Genomic DNA, 16,161 nt, shown 5'->3' with positions numbered 1-16,161 from the left:
TGACGTCGGTGCCGATCGGATAACTTTCGACTCGATGGCCTGTGTCGGAAAACGAGCAAGGGTGGGCGGGTCCGGCCCGAGAGCAGAACGTCCGTTGCGTTCGGCGCAACGGGCAGGCATCGTGAGGGTAGTTGGTACGCAGCTTGCGCTCGACGCAATGGTTGCATTAAGCCTGAACGATTGCAGACGGGCGTGATCTGCCGCGTCGTTGTCCATGGCTGGTCAGCTCCATTTACTTCATCTGTTTGAGCTCCCGCATCTGACATCAGCTTCATTCAGCGTCAGCATAGTGCACCGCCCCTGTTACGAGAGCAATCTTTGTGAGATCTGGTTAGGCTAGATGTGACAGGTTGCTGACAGCGTTTCTATAAACAGGCACATCCTTTATAATGTTCGTCTGCGACGGTCATCCCGCAACTTCCCCACCGCAGATACTAAAGTCACCATCACCAATGCTCCCCTACTCATACTCGTATTCACCGCAGTCGCAGACGACGCGCGAGCGCCGTCAGTGGACCCAGGAAGAGGATGCCCTACTGCGCCAGGCCGTCGATCGCGGTAGGCACCACTTCCACGCTAAGGAAAAGTGCTAATCTGTTCTCCTAGAGGAACCAGGTAATCCAACGCCGTCCAAATGGCACGCGATCGCGCAACATGTCCCGCAGCGCACCAACAAAGACTGTCGCAAGCGGTGGTACGCAAAAATGAACTCAGACGTTGTCAAGGGCGGGTGGGCTCCGGACGAGGACGCGCGTTTACTGCAGGCGATTAACGTCTACGGTACCCGTTGGTCACTGGTGGCCTCTATGGTGCAAACAAGGAATAGCGACCGTGAGTATCTGCATTTCTATATTCATTCTTCGGCCCGAAGTATTCATTTCGCGGGAATAGAATGCGCTAAACGATGGTGCGACACGCTGAATCCCGCCATTGACCGCACGGCGTGGACATCGAGTCAGGTTAGCATTGGTGCCTTCTTACTCACGGGCCCGACGCTGACCGTGGCTTTGTAATGTCAGGATGACCTGCTGATCCAGGCCGTCGCCGAGTACGGCAAGGTGTGGACAAAAATTGTGCAGATGTACTTCCCAGGGCGCACGGGCCTTGCTGCGAAAAATCGGTGCGTATCAGTGCTTTCCGCTTTCCTATGATATCTATACTGATTTTGGATTAGATATAACAGCGTAACCCGCTCTGAGGGCTCGTCCTCCTCCCGCCGGCGCTCATCACCCGATTCTACGCCCAGTCCCTCGGCAGACTTAGATGCTTCAGATGCAGAGTTCGCTGAAGCCTTCATGCAAGCCTCTGTTCAGGCGGGCTACACCCGGCCCGCGCCATACCCGATCTCCAGGCCACACTCCCGACTTGCTCACGGGGACTTCCACGCTGTCAGCGGGCGCAATGCGGGCATGGCGGGATACGCGCCTAGCGAGGACTTGTTCGCGGCCCCCTCTGCCCACGGTCGCACGGCGGGATACTTCTCGTCCACATCTCCATCTCCCTCTCTGGCCCCGGCGACGGCCTACCCATCTCCGCCGACTCCACTCCCGCCACACCAGTATGGCTACAACAACGCCAGTTACGATACGCCACCGGGAGCGTTCCATCTCTCGAATGACCATCGGGCACAGGCTCGGGCGCCAGCATCACCATGGGTGCGTATCTGCCGTGGTCGTTTCCCGTCGGAACCTAATTCCTTCCAGGGCCCTTATTGACTCGACCATATGATAACCTTTAATTTCGTTATTCACGAAGGACTGCTGCTTATGCACTACTTATTTACATACTTACTTTTTGCAACGTTTATGCGTTTAGGACTTCCTTATATGTACATGTACCAACGTATAATTGTATCGCTACAACATTGGATTCCGCGTTACCCTCTTCTTGGCCAACGAACATGCAGACGGTGCTTCCTGACGAGTCTCTCCCGCACTGGATCATGGACTTGTGTGAAAAGGAGTCGATGCAATCACGCTGCGCACACGAGTACCTGGGGCCCGGGCTCCGTCGAGACATGGTCCGTGCCGGGAGGTAACAAGCATTATGTCATGCGCACTAGCACGGGCGTTGAACAACAGATGGGGCGACGCGAGCTGAATCCAATGGACTCGGATATGGTGTGCGTTATGCCAGCCTTGCGCCCACTGCCAGCGCCGACTCGCATAATTAAGCTGTTCGCGCAACATTGGCTACATTTCGTGCGCGTGGACACCTGGCAGTGACGCCGTCACTCACCTCACTGTGCCATGCGAGCGGGTGATTAGCGCTCCATTCGCAGATCGGTAATTGATTACCCATCGCACGCCACATGAATGGCGTGTTGTCGAGAACGCTCGCAACCGTCGACGGAAGGCATTGACCGCAGCTCGGACTCTTCGGCCAGCCCGCGGCCGTCGGCCCATCGGGGGTTGGCTAGGTGCGGGGCGGCAGATGGCGCCAGATACCGTTTGTGAGCATGCCTATGAATAATCCGGCATGTGATTGGTTGGATGAATGTGACAGGATTTAGTTGTTGACGTCAACGCCGTCAAACTGGTGTCGTCGTCAAGGAAATGAGCATTTGCACGACTCAGAATCAATCGGTATATGGTTTACTAGAAATGCTCAGTGCCAGTGCGTCTGAGTCAAATGGATGCGACTCAGAAGCCTAAACGGGTATACCATGAAACTGCTTAGTACGGCTCTCCGCGGACGTCCGGAGACGAATATGCTGATGGCATCGCCATCTTCGCCGTCGACCCCCAAAACACAGATTACATCATCTTGAAAATACTTTAAGTGAGGCACACACACCGACTCCGAGTAGCGCCGATCCCGCAAATCATCCCTCGCATGGCCAGCCCTGACCGGTCCCAGGGTAGCGGCTAGTTCGATGACGCGTCCCGGCGTCTGGCAAGGAAGATCTTACACCCGGGCCCTGCGTAGCATGTCAGCGCGTGTACTTAGGTCAACACCTATCAGACAGCTGCACTACTATAGTACTCAAGTCTCAAGCCGTGGTCCAAAATGATGGGTGTTTATTAGTAAAGTAAACTGGTAGAAGTTTTGTTGCTATGCACAGAGGAGTCTGAGATGACTGTTCGTCAGTTATGTAGATAAGTACCCATATTAATGCAAGAGCAGATATTTCTGGTTGACTTGAAATCTTTAAACAATGAAATTCATTAGACATCTAGAATTGAAATGGGAAATCTTCACCTATTAATCCCCCATATCCCTTGTAATTAGAATATACACTACAGTAATATTTCTATAAATGGCCCAATGCTGCAATAAATAGATTTTAAATCTCAAAATGATAATAATAATAATAATTCTAGGATATATTTGACGACTAAAACAGTAACCTATTCTGCAATATCAGCTATAAATATTATGACTCGGATAAGCTAACAGATCATTGATGCTTGCTGAAAAAAAGATAATCTCAGTTGCAAAGCACTGTAAGTGCTCCTTACATTCTATTACACAATGTCATATACCAGTGTTGGCACATATTTCCTCAAAAGAAAATTTCACAGTTCAACAGCAGAACCATCAAAGAATATATAATTATACATTGTCACAAGAATCCAAGTTCCAATCTTTACAATATCCTTTGATGCATCTTGCTTACCTTCACTGGCCAACTGGCATCTTTTGATTTGGTGTTTTGATTTAGTGTTGTTTGTGACATAATTCAAAGACTATCCTTCTACCTTTGTACTGTTGTACCACCTCCTAATTACCACCACATCAAAAACCCTTGTCCTACATTACTATTGTCAAAATTTTCCACATCCCTTGCCTACACCCCTGAAAATATTGTGTATAGACTCTAATTTCTGTAGTTCATAACCCTATACTTATGATGGGAGGTGAACATATTGAAAAGTTGATATGGCCTGCCATGTGTGTTTGAAGGCTCCAGGTATACACATATACATACCATAATTTTAAAAAAAAATCCAAAGGTTGAATTCTTGTGCTACTGTACTATTTAGATCAAGTGTCCGCCGCGTGTAACGCGTAACGGACACTGTCCGCTGGACAAGGTGTCCGGATTCCCGAAAAAGGCAAGTCCGAAAAATTTCCTTTTTCGGCCTGTTTTTGATGGGAATCCGGCCTTGAACGCGTAACGGAGACCACAAGTGTCCGCGCCGCGACCGCATGTAACGCGTAACACGGACACTTGATCTCTTGATCACATCAGTGGTCACATGATACTGATCATGGGAAAATATTGCCCTATATGGTTGTTGGCACCTTTTTGCATGAAGAGAAGCGGTACAATGGATGATTCAAGTGATGGAGTATGTGGTATACTACACCTTATATGCGTGGCCCTACTGAGGGATAGTTAGACGCCCTCTAACCCTCCTGCTCCTCCCTGCATCCCTGTCCCTAGCTGTAGAGGAGACGATTATATTTCTCTCGTCCGCTCCAGGCACTACTCCTAGTCCTCCTGGTCCTCTCCATTCCCCTGTTGACATGAGTTGGGACTGCTAGACTCGGCTAGAGTTAGAGAGGCTTTAAAGGAGGGTTGCCCGATAGTCTCTATCATGCTCTGAATTTTTCATGCAACCAATATGTCAAATACATCTAAGGATATACAAAGTAACTTTCTGTTGAATATATTTATAATATATATATATATATATTGTACAGCTGAATACAATTATACTATATGACAGAGATATTATTATGTATGTTGAAGCTTTCAATATGATGTGATTATGATATATTATGTCCTCGAAATAATATAATCATATTTGGGCAGCACTATTGACTACATCTGGGATGCAAACTTGGTAGTAGCATGTTCATATCAAAGTCATCATTGCCAGTGGACACTGGACTAATCGCAGACCACGCCACACCCTCTCAACAGACATGGATTGTTTGCTCAATAGCAATGGCAGGCGCCGGAGGCAGTGCATGTCAATTTGCCATAGTCACGCATCAGATCGGGAGAAGCTATGTCATTGTACTAGTACCCGTCAGACCTCCAGTCGCCAACCACAACCCTCCTGGAGCCTGCTCCTCATCTCGGTGCTGACCGCCGCTTTCCATATCATCTGCATGGCAGCGCTCCCAACAGCGTCCAGTGCCCCGTTGTCTAACCTACCCCAAAAGCAGATTCCACACCAGCGCAAGTTTGCGTCGCTCCCGCCTATTGTCACCCTCCCGACCCCCGGCTCTAGTATGTCTTCCGCCGGCGACCAGGTGCGCGTCCGTCACAAACAGATTCGTTATGAACGCTGACGTGTTGCACAGCAGCCCAGCCGGAGCGCTGTCAACACCCCGCCCGCGTCTACCCCGCGCACACCGCAGCTCCCCCAGCCCAGTGCATACGTGCCGAAGTGTTACTACCCGCAGCCGCCGGACCTCAACCCGTACTCGCACTACCTGCCGGAACAGGAACCGAGCTACACGATGCCCGACGCGCTGCCCGGCCCAGGCTCCGGCGCGTGGCCGCCCGGCATACAGGTAGCGCACACCGACCACGCGGCGAGCAAGGTCTCTACTCACCTGCACCGCCGCTGCTTCAACTGCTGCACAACGGAGCCGCCTTCGTGGCGCCGCAGCATCCTCTCCCCGGGCAAGGTCGTCTGCAACAAGTGCGGCCTCTATGAGCGCATGCACTCCCGCCCCCGCCCCGTGCGGCTTTCCCGCAAGCGCCGACTCATCGTGGAGAGCTCGCTGCCGCATGGCTCCGGCCTGACTGCTCCTCGCCGAAGGGCACCCCCGGGTGCGCCGTACCCACCGCCAAACTACCATCCCCGGATGGCGGACCCCGCGCCGACTGCCGTAGTCACTCCGCTTGTGCCGACAACATCCGCGGCCCCCAGTCCCGCCACTACCGACGACAAAATGGACGGCGATGAGAGTGCGAAGGATACCTCCATTTCCTAACTTATACATATTATATTGTAAGTATTGTCTGTCTGTTTGGATGTCTCATTCTTTTATTTAGTACTGTTATCTGCTATCTTATATGTTGGGAATCAAGCCATGAGCAGAGGGAGCCAACCAATAGGGTTAATGGTGGGAGAAACAGGAGAAGAAAGACTGTTTATGACAATGTAACTATGACAGGTATATAGAGGAATCAGTACAGGGGTAATGTACTGTAGACATCCTACACCCATTGCCCCTTTAACTAACAATACACATACAGTCAAAGGAAAATTACATTCACAGCATGATTCACAAATTGCATAGTGTGTATTATCATGTCTGTTACTTATATGTTGTGTGAATCTATGTGCCTATTTGGAGGAGCTTTGGTAAATCGGGCCCGACCAGATTAGGCCCGCACGCCTAATCAGGAAATACTGCACATGCCCACAAAATACGGCACATTGCTCAAAAGACTGCACTCTGCATCCCAAAATGCTGCACTATTTGTGCCGCTCAGCTTGCAGTCCAACAAGTTCAGTTCGCAAATGAGAGTTGATTTGAGTGTACCGTACTGTGTACAACTCTAATTATGCATGTCTACGCCTACAGTATTATCTAAGTCACAGCCGCCGCAAACGCGGCTCCCAAGACTTCCAAGATGTTTAGTGCATTCTAACTGACCGCGTTGGTCAAAAACAATTGCATTTAGTGGAAGGACACACCTCGAAGCGCCATTGTGCAGAATCACCGGCTGCGGACCAGTCCCCGGCCAGGGCGCAACTATATACTGGTTGTCTGTAACTGCCAATGTAGAGCGCAGAAGACTATGTGCGATGGTGAGGATCGGTTGGAGTATCTGAGGGGGTGTTGGTCGGATGCACTTCGGATGTGTTCGGAAGGTCTGAAGGAGGTCAAAGTGGGGGTTTCCCTGACAATTGCATACAATTTTTTTTTGGTATAAAAATATATAATATTATCTAATTAGGCAACTCTTGGAGCTGGAAAACATCAGAAATTGTCACGGATAAGACCCGGCCCGTCCGCTCTGGCGCTGGTGTCGGGCCATTGCAGGCCCGTAGCACGCAGCACGTGACGACGGGGAACATGCGCCCCAGTAGGAGGAACGCACACGTGGGAAGCACGTGACCGAGAACGACATGTCGAGCCGTCGCCGAGCCCAACTCGACACAAGGGGACTGGGGAGGAGTGCTAGGAGCTTAGGAGTAGCGCCTGGCCTGCAAGGGATGTACGATCGTCCCCTCTGCGGCCAGGAACGAGGGCGAGGAGGAGCAGGGGAGGCCAGGGTGTCCGATCACCCCTCTTTGCGGGCCTGCATATATAAGACGCGATAGTGTACCCTGTACTCTATCGCTTAGATCGTCTGAAGAACTACCTTATGGTGCCGCCAGGCTTGTCACATCCACTTTTGGACAAGGCGATGAGCTCAACACCTGATGTAGAGAAAGCTTATTCCTCTTATGAAAGTTATTGTATTAGACCTACAAACAACTCTGTTAGAGGGTTTGCCCTCAAACCTACAGGGTAAAATTTTGAGGCTTGCCAATAATTTTGTCTGCCCTGGGATTGAGCGGCTTAGTCAGCCATTAGTCAGCTGTCCCGATTTGGAGGTGACAAGCCCGGCGGCACCATACTCCGTGCAAGGAGGCGTTATCGACTCATCGGGCCCGACACGACCCGATTCAAACCTTCGACCACCGATAGCGACAAGGGACCGAGTTCACGGGCCCTTTCGGTTTCAATCTACCCCGCCCGCCATACTTGCGGGCCCGACTATCCGTCTGTTCTGTTCCGGGCGTGCGTTCTTAGGAGAGATCCTTGCACGGCCCGACCCGCAGTCTGACAGAAATTAACATTCTTGGACTTCGATTTGGTAAAATCTGTGTGACATGTGAAAAAACTTCATATAATAGTGGCACCGTGATGCAGGTGACACATGATATCCAACAGAGTAGAATGCTACTATACTAACATTAAAACATTAAGCAATAATCTCATCTATAGTATTGGAAAATATTTAGAGACTGATTTTTGTATCTGAACTTTATGGTTCAGCAGGCCTGTGACCCGTGATAGTTTGGCTGAAATTAGTAATTCAGCCGCAGGCCTCTTTCATGTGACATAGTACCCAATTAGAGACTCCGGTGCACCATAGGCACAAAAACCTTAGCAAATTTCCAAATTGGGCTGCTTTGGGACTGAAAAAAAAAAAAAAGCTATGAGGTGGAATATATTGGTCAAAAAATTCAATCTGACTGTGAATTTGTCATCTTGCCTGCACAATCACCGATCCATCTACGCCCTCCCCATGGTCGCCCTGGGACCTCACCTGTGACGCTGCCCAAGCCTTCTGTGCCCGACAGCGGCAGCTACGGACAAGCAGTATATAGTCAGCTCCCTAGCAGGCGGACCCTCGGAGTTTCTTCTCTTTAGATCCTCCTCTCTTTGGATCCTCCCCTGCTAGGACCTTGATCTCAGGCCTCCGGGGTTGCCCTTACAGAATTGAATTAAATAGGTCAATAGTTTATAATTCTCAGTGTCACAAATTGGTGTTTTGCCCGGTGCTGTGCAGAACAGAGGGGGCTTCTACTATAGTCAACAAGCCAGTAGCTGCCTGACACAAATAAACACAAGACCAACCAGATCGGAGCAGAGTCACAGCGGTCAAGAACTGCAACTGGAGTGAAGTCTAGTTGAAGGACAAGCCTCATGCCGACAACAACAAGGGAAACTGTCAATCCTCTCCAACGGTTTCTTCTCTTCGGATCCTGCCCTGCTAGGTCAGCTTCATTTGTATTTGCTTACCAATGTTCATGCTTTGGATCCTCCCCTGTAATGTCTGGATCAAAGAAGGTGACGAGTGGAAGGCGGCTTTCTGGACCAAGGCCTGTTTGAGCCCTTGGTGATGTATTTCGGCCTGAGAAACCCCCCCTGAGACGTTCCAAACAATGATGAATGACATTTTCCAGGGCCTCATCCTTTCTGGAGACGTTATGATCTACCTCAAAGACATCTTGATCCCCCATTCCAACCTTCGGAAACACTGGCAGATCGTTCAGGAGGTCTTATGGCAACTCTGAGAGGACAAGTTGTACCTTCGAGTGGAGAAGTGCGACTTTGAAAAATTGTCAAGCAAGTACCTCAGAGTCAACTATGTTAAACTGGACCCTGTCAAGGTCACAGGCGTTTCCGCTTAGCCAACTCTGGAAAACAAGAAGGATATTCCGCAGTTCCTTGAGTTCACTGATTCTACCGCAGGTTCATTCAGGACCTCTCGGCCCTCGCATGACCGCTCTTTGTGGCTCACCAAGAAGGACCAGCAGTGGACATGGGGCAATGCAGAGGCCTCCACATTTCAAGCGATCAAGGACGCAATCACCTCGGAACTGGTATTGGCGATACACATCGCGATACTGACATGTAGTGTTCTGCAGGGCCGGGCTACCTGGGCCCGGCCCTGTTTTGGGCCGGGCTTTCAGGGCTTGGGCCGGTCGACACCCCAGGCCCGAGCCCTGAGCCCGGCCCAGCCCTGCCAAGCCCAGGGCTCGGGCTTAGGCCCTGTCTGACAGCAAGGCATGTTTGTTTGGTCAATATACCTATGCAATGGTTGTAAAATCATGCTATACTAACTAGTTTACCCACTGGTGAGTTACTGACACCATGTTGAGCCATTGGACAGCCCAGGCCAAGCGAAACCAGCACAGATGATGCGCCATCACGCGCATCAACACACCGGTGGGCAGGAATCCGATGGACACTGCAGTCGGCAGGTGGCGATTGATCAATATTGATCCATGCAAACGCCGTCCCGGCCTGTCCAGAGGTCATTACCAAGCACCGATGTGACAGAAAGTCACATCAACCGTGCTTGCCGAGGCACCGGGCCTGACAGGGCCGAAGCCCCGGGCTCAGGGCTTGCCAACTGCTGAGCCCAAGCCCTGAGCCCTGCCAGGCCCGGTGCAGGGCTCGGGCTGGGCCGGGCTCCGGAGGGCCGGGCTGGGCCGGGCCTCAGGGCTTAAGCCCGGCCCTGCAGAACACTACTGACATGTAGCTGATAAGAATCTTGAACCCCTTGCATGTCTCAATGCAATAAAACTGAAGTTGCCCAAGCTACATCTCAATTCAATAGCATCAGCAAGTGGTGGACATGAATCTTTGTGTCATACTATTATGTACCACACTACATGCAAAGTTGTTTTACTGCCTTTGGAAAGCCTGTTTTCAATGTGAGGGAGTGCTATTACTTATTCTCATGACCAGCTGGCAGCATGCCCAAATGATTTGAAATTTTGTGGGCAGGTCGTTGAGATAATCTAGTATTACTATCCTGTATTGTAGAGGAAGACTATAAACAGCGGCTATGTAATACAATAGTATTTTACTCAGTTTACATGTCATGTGTCACACTGCTGATATTATTATTTTTTTCTATTTTTGCAGATTATACCGATTTAAGCAACAAGACGTCCCAAAACAGGCACAGAAACAATTCGAATTGAAATTTTTGTACTGAATGTCATACAGAAATGATATTCAAATTGAGTCAAATCTTATGATACAGTAATCATGCTGTTTGTTTTGATGCTGGGTTAACCAATATAATGCATCAATTGTTACTCAAAAATTAAAAAAACTTGGAAAATCATACTATAGTCTGGCCATAAGAGACAATCATAATATAGGTGAGATCCAATATTAATATATGTCAAAATTCATGTTTACCGGGATTGTGCTAGAGTTAATACCAGGTAAGAGCTTAACCTTGTGACACAGAGCATTTGGCAAGGCATAGAAGTGGGCCAGGTTTCGCTTCATCAGTTTCAAATGCTTGTCACTCACTCTAGTCAGAGCCTGCAAGCCCTGAGTCGAAAACATGTGAAATGGTGTATACTCTGGTTCATCAAGCGACTCAGTATTTACACATGCTGCAACACAATATGTAAATCAGCCCTAGCCTGACACACTGCAGGAGTTCGGGAATAAACGGCACCCTATTCGATCAATTATACACTTAAAATCCATGCACCAAAAAAGAAGTTTTTTTATGCCTCTATTTGCGCCCGAAAAAGATTGTTCCAAATTTGCCTGCTTATATAAGAAATAGATACTATAAACGGACTCAGTTTTGTCACCCACTTTGGGGGCAGATCAAACACCCTTTTGAGACCAGCTTTTGCATCAAAATGGGGACCAAAAAATATGGTCCAGGGCCCTGATATATATTATATAAGTGAATATACATAAATATTTTTGGTTCTTGTTTTGATACAAAAGTTGGTCTAGAAAAGGCTGTTTGATCTGCCTCAGAACCGGTTGACAAAACTGAGTCTGTTTATAGCATCTATTTCTCATATAAGCAGGCAAATTTGGAATAATTTTTTTTTGGGTGCAAATAGAGGTATTAAAAAATTTATTTGTTTTGGTACATTGATTTTAGGTGTATAATGAATCGAAACGGGCACTGTTTATTCCCAAACTCCCCCAGTGACAGGGCCGCACGATGTTCTAGCCGTTCAGGTGGACGAGATTATAATCCAGGGCAGCGGCGAACAAGAATGTAGCCTCTAGCACCGGCAGCGAACGGCATGCTAAGACCAAAGAATCCATATCCAGATTTATTGATCTGCGGGTTTCAGGTCTGGAAACGCTTCTCCCAGTGCTTCTGCCCATGCACCGTAGATCGTTTCGTTCTGCTTCCGCATGCCAATTGCCTGTTCGATATGCACAAATTCCCCGAGGGCATTCTCTGCGCTCGCCGTCTGCACACACACGCTGGCCGCCTCCACCCCATTGACCAGTCGGCCGAATACGTTGTCCGTTGCCACAAGCGCGCAAGGGCTATCGGAAGGAAGCGAGAACGTCAAGTTCCCTCCGTTGATATGCGCAAAGGCGGAGATAAGCCGTTGTTTCAGCCGCTTCACCGGCCGGTCGGCGGAAGAGGTATACCATGCCAACGAGGAGTTATCCCGGCCTGAACAAGAGACAATCAGAGTCATCAACAAAAAACGATGGGACATGGCCACCTAGACCGCTCGAGAGAAACACTGTGTCGCTGGGGCAGGTGCTTGAGGATTTTCCGTGTAGTTGGATGAAGGCGCATGTCGAAGATGGGCAGCTGCTGTGGGTGTATTGCCAATCACGTATAGCGACGTTGCCTGCAAAGAATGGCTCGCTCTGTCTTGTAGTCAAGCGTAACGAAATCAGCTTCATAAAAACCACGCACGTTATCATGGGCGGGGTCCGTTTTATAGTACACGGAACTGCCCTTGGAGACCACACAATCCGTCGGCACTGAATACGACATCCGCTGCCGGCCAGGGATGAGTAGGCTGCGCGCTGAGACGGCCTGAAAGAGCGCAGCGGCCTGTTCTGGCGTGTAGAGATCATACTGAGGATGGGGTGCAGACAGATGAAGGTCCCGCTTCACGGCAAGCGCGGTGGCTGGTACCGCAAAAATGCCCCAGCCCTTCTCATATACACCGTCGAGCGAGTATCTTTCCGCGAGTATGCAGAATGACTGGGAACTGCGGGAGTCGGTGAAGAGCGAGACAGAGTACAGATCGGAGATGGATGGGGAGATGACAATAGATGAACAGTTTCCGTCGACGGAGAGGAGCGCCTTGATAGCCCCAGCCCAGGCGGCCAGCTGGTCCGACGACGGCTGGGCTACCGCATAGGTTTCGGGAGTGTAGAACGCTGGGGGGACGGTGTACGCGTCGAAGCAAGCAATGACTTCCTGGAAGGTGGCGCCGTTGGTGATGCAGGGAATGGGAGTGGGCTGAGCCGGGTGCGAGAAGGGGGGAAAGAGAAGGGGCGCCAACCACGCCGGCGGCGACGTCTGCAGCCAAAGCATGCGCGACCAGATAGGCAATGAGCCAGTTGCTAGTGAGAGTGTCCCTCTCAGCCAACGCAATGAAGGTCCGCCAAAAGCTCACTTGTGGTTGTTGACGACCACGTCAGAAGCATGTCACACCGTCACGCAATATCATGTGACGATGACGTGGCTCTCCCACGCCCTGTCACTTGGTTTTCGCCATGACGGACCTCCAGCCACGGCTCCCGCCCGAACTCGAACGACAAATATTCGCGATGGCGGCGGCTCTTTATCCATCGATAACTGTCCCGCTGCTCCTGGTTGCCCGCCGTGTGCTGATTTGGTAACTCTTCGTTGCTTGCTGACACACACCGACCGCTAAATGCTTCTCGTCCAGGATTGAGCCCACGTTATATGCTTCCCCGATACTGGAGGAGAAGTCTCACCTGGATGCCTTTTTGCGCATAGTCGCGCGCAATCCTGAAATGGCGCGCGGTACTGTGCGACAAGTCATTCTCCCTTGTACTCCGGGAACAACGGCGGCTCAGGATGCCCTTCGAACCGCGCTGAGTGCTTGTAAAAGACTCGATAGACTGGCCGTCGGCTCCTGTATATGGTCTGCCGCGCTTCTAGCCGACCTTTCCGCCGCTGGCATCCGCCTCACGCGCTTTGCCGGCCACGTCACCGGCCACGTCACCGGCCACGGCACCGCTGGCGCTGCGCCCTTCTCGAGCTTACGGCTCCTGTTCGGCGCGGTGACACATCTCGAAGTATTTGACGAGCTGCGCGATGCGACTCCGCTGCTCACTGCTCTCCCCTGTCTCACGCACATCGCTATAAGCATGCCCTCAATCGACGGCCAACGGGCAGTAAACGACATAATGCGATCGCTGCCGCATCTGCAGGTGTTTTGCATCGTATGGAGCATCAACAGGTGGTCCACGCGTCGCAAATCCACGTCCCAGTTCGTATTCACAGACGCGCGGGTCGTTATGTGTCTCTATGAAGAGTGGTTCGATGCAATCGTGGACGGGCCCAGCTATTGGGAGCTCGCGGAAGGTCATGTTGCCAAAAAGGTCCGGCGCGAGATTCCGGGTGAGGTGTTGTGATTTACAACACATAATGGTCTTACTCGTTTTCAGATGATGAATCCTGGGCGAGCGTTGAATAGCGGATGTATACCTTGGGCTGTGTGGGTCCCGTCGCAGCATCAATATCAGTATTGATCATCTCCCGAGCCTGTAGTGCCACTCCTCATGTCGCCTGCACCCGAGCTACCGCCCGAGCTTTGGCTCAAGATAACCGCACAACTTCCCCGCTGGGCAGCCGCACTCTCTAGCGTGTCCTCCACTTCTCGTCTTCTCGACTCTATTGTAGAACCACATTCATGCTCAGCTTATAACTATATCAGAAGTCTCCCTAGTGTCCATTGAGCTTATTATAATCATATGCAACATCCATTGAAGAACTCGCAGTGCCGCGGCGCTGGGCGGAGGCGCACCCGACGTCGCACAGATCGACCCCGGCGCATGCAGTGATTCGAATGAAAGGCGTTACGAGACTTTTTTGAATTTTTTAGAGCGGTAGACTAAGCATTCGGGATACATACACAAACAAACAGTTCTACGATACGACAGCAGACAACAGCGCTAGACGAAACAGAGAGGGCAGGCAATACAAGAGGTATATAGATAAGGGTTTCTAAGCAGCGGCAGGGGCGTCCTTCTTGCCGTCGTCGCCGTCCTTTTTCTCCTCGGCGGGGGCCGGAGCGGGGACCGGAGCGGCGGGTGTGGCAGGCGCAGGCGGGGCGGACACGGAGGTCGGCGCGGGGGCGGGTGTCCCGGCGGGCGGCGCATCAGCCGGCGGGGGATAGTAGTTGGGCGGTGGGTACGGCGCGCCCGCCGGGGCCGGCGCCCGCGCCGCACTTCCCGGGGACGTCGACCCGGGGGCCGGCGGGAGCGAGCTCGTCGCGAGCGGGCCGCGCTTGTGGGGGAACTGCTCGGGGCGCGGGCGCGAGTGCGTGCGCTCGAACAGCCCGCACTTGTTGCAGAGGACCTTGCCGGGCGAGAGGTTGCTGCGGCGCCACGTGCTCGTGTCGGTCGTGCAGCAGTTGAAGCAGCGGCGGCGCACGCGGTCGGAGAGCTTCGTCGCGGCGTCGTCCGTGTGGATGACCTGCACGCCGGGCGGCGCGCCGGGGGCCGGGCCGGCGGAGAGGCTCTGCGGGCCGGGGCCGGGCGGGGGCAGGTGCTGCGCGTGCACGGGGAGCGGGTAGGGCATGGCGTAGCCGGGGTGCTGGTGCATCGCGTAGTGCGCGTAGGGGTGGCTCGGGTCCGGCGGCGGCGGGTAGCCCTGGACGCCCGGCGGCGGCGGGTAGTAGTAGCGCGGGTCGTACGGGTAGGCGCCGGGCGGGGGTGGCGGGGGGCCTGCGGGGTGCCCGGGTTGGACGCGGGCGGGGTGTTGGCAGCGCTGGGACGCTGTGTGACGTCTTAGCGGCGAGTATAAAGACATTGTGACGGACGCACCTGGTCGGCGGCGGAGGACATGCTGGAGCTGGGGCTGGGGAGGGTGGCGATCGGCGGGGGCGATATGGGCTTGCGCTGGCTATGCGGTGGGGGCGGGTACGAGGACGGGGCAGACGCGGTTGTGGGCGCTGACATGTACCAGTGGCGGGGATAAAACTTGTGCTCCTCCTATGCGGATCAGCGGGCGTTGGCGGGCGACGGGCGGGGGCGCCAAGCACAGCGGGGTGGCGAGCGGGGCGAGGGAGGGGGGCAGGAAGCGGTCGCAAAATGCCCCCGCCACGGCGATTATATACTATCAACACCCACGGCACCGCGACCCGCTGTCCCGGGTCCGCTCGTGGCATCGGTGATGATTCGCTGATAGATGTCATCGCGTGATCTTCTGATTGGAACACGCAACACCGAATCTATTGTTACCAACGGGCGTCGGCGTTCCGGGGGCCGGCGCCCTTTTCTCCTCCCTCCCTCCTCGCCTCGCCTCGCTCTCTAGCCCCCCGGGCGCTAAACACCCGGGGGCCACCAGCCTCCCCAGGCAAGCGTGCGGGCGCAGGCAGGGCCAGCGGGCGACGGGCGCCCAGTGAGCGACTGACTGAATGATGCACAGCATTGATATCACCGTTCTCCCGTCTGATCCCAGGCGCGCCCATTGGCTCCCGCTGCTCTGGTTCCCTAGTCCAACGCGTGGCCCGGCGCCTGCTATTCCCGGACAAGGGCATGCTGGCATCCCTCCTGCGCTAGCGATCGTGCAGCGCCAAGCACGCTCCAGCGGCGCGGAGATCAAAGGCGCACAACCCCGTCCCACCGCGCAGATAAGCCGGGGGCTTCCCACGTCATCCCCGCGCCGGGCCCGGCACGCCGCGTGGTGCATCACGCGAACACGGTGAACAGTTCACGCGAACACGATAAACAGTTCTCGCGCTG

General features: G+C 52.8%; 5 protein-coding genes across 5 annotated transcripts; 3 read left to right on the top strand and 2 right to left on the bottom strand.

Moving 5' to 3' along the window:
- Positions 1-389: 389 nt before the first annotated feature.
- On the top strand, positions 390-1,715 carry MIND_00988600 (uncharacterized protein; the record flags this gene model as incomplete). The annotated part of the gene is made up of 6 exons (XM_037366491.1): positions 390-558; positions 607-831; positions 892-959; positions 1,020-1,120; positions 1,175-1,655; positions 1,704-1,715. The coding sequence occupies 6 exons, from the start codon at positions 390-392 to the stop codon at positions 1,713-1,715; spliced, it is 1,056 nt and encodes a 351-aa protein (XP_037217903.1).
- Positions 1,716-5,064: 3,349 nt separating this feature from the next.
- On the top strand, positions 5,065-5,898 carry MIND_00988500 (GATA-type domain-containing protein; the record flags this gene model as incomplete). Its single annotated transcript, XM_037366490.1, has 2 exons — positions 5,065-5,208; positions 5,260-5,898. 2 exons carry the CDS (start codon positions 5,065-5,067, stop codon positions 5,896-5,898), a joined length of 783 nt encoding a protein of 260 aa, XP_037217902.1.
- A 5,621-nt stretch (positions 5,899-11,519) lies between these two features.
- Positions 11,520-12,757, bottom strand: MIND_00988400 (uncharacterized protein; the record flags this gene model as incomplete). The annotated part of the gene is made up of 3 exons (XM_037366489.1): positions 11,520-11,875; positions 11,928-12,078; positions 12,128-12,757. The coding sequence occupies 3 exons, from the start codon at positions 12,755-12,757 to the stop codon at positions 11,520-11,522; spliced, it is 1,137 nt and encodes a 378-aa protein (XP_037217901.1).
- Positions 12,758-12,927: 170 nt separating this feature from the next.
- Positions 12,928-13,889, top strand: MIND_00988300 (uncharacterized protein; the record flags this gene model as incomplete). Its single annotated transcript, XM_037366488.1, has 3 exons — positions 12,928-13,061; positions 13,116-13,813; positions 13,861-13,889. The coding sequence occupies exons 1-3, from the start codon at positions 12,940-12,942 to the stop codon at positions 13,887-13,889; spliced, it is 849 nt and encodes a 282-aa protein (XP_037217900.1). The 5' UTR covers positions 12,928-12,939.
- Positions 13,890-14,419: 530 nt separating this feature from the next.
- MIND_00988200 (GATA-type domain-containing protein) lies at positions 14,420-15,584 on the bottom strand (the record flags this gene model as incomplete). Its single annotated transcript, XM_037366487.1, has 3 exons — positions 14,420-15,192; positions 15,241-15,315; positions 15,374-15,584. The coding sequence occupies 3 exons, from the start codon at positions 15,582-15,584 to the stop codon at positions 14,420-14,422; spliced, it is 1,059 nt and encodes a 352-aa protein (XP_037217899.1).
- Between the last annotated feature and the right edge of the window lie 577 nt (positions 15,585-16,161).

This window comes from Mycena indigotica, assembly GCF_014461135.1.
Source record: "Mycena indigotica strain 171206Taipei chromosome Unknown Mind.scaff0008, whole genome shotgun sequence".
Classification (NCBI taxonomy): domain Eukaryota; kingdom Fungi; phylum Basidiomycota; class Agaricomycetes; order Agaricales; family Mycenaceae; genus Mycena; species Mycena indigotica.
The sequence above is the reverse complement of the archived record's forward strand: the minus strand, read 5'-3'. Positions and strand labels throughout refer to the sequence as shown.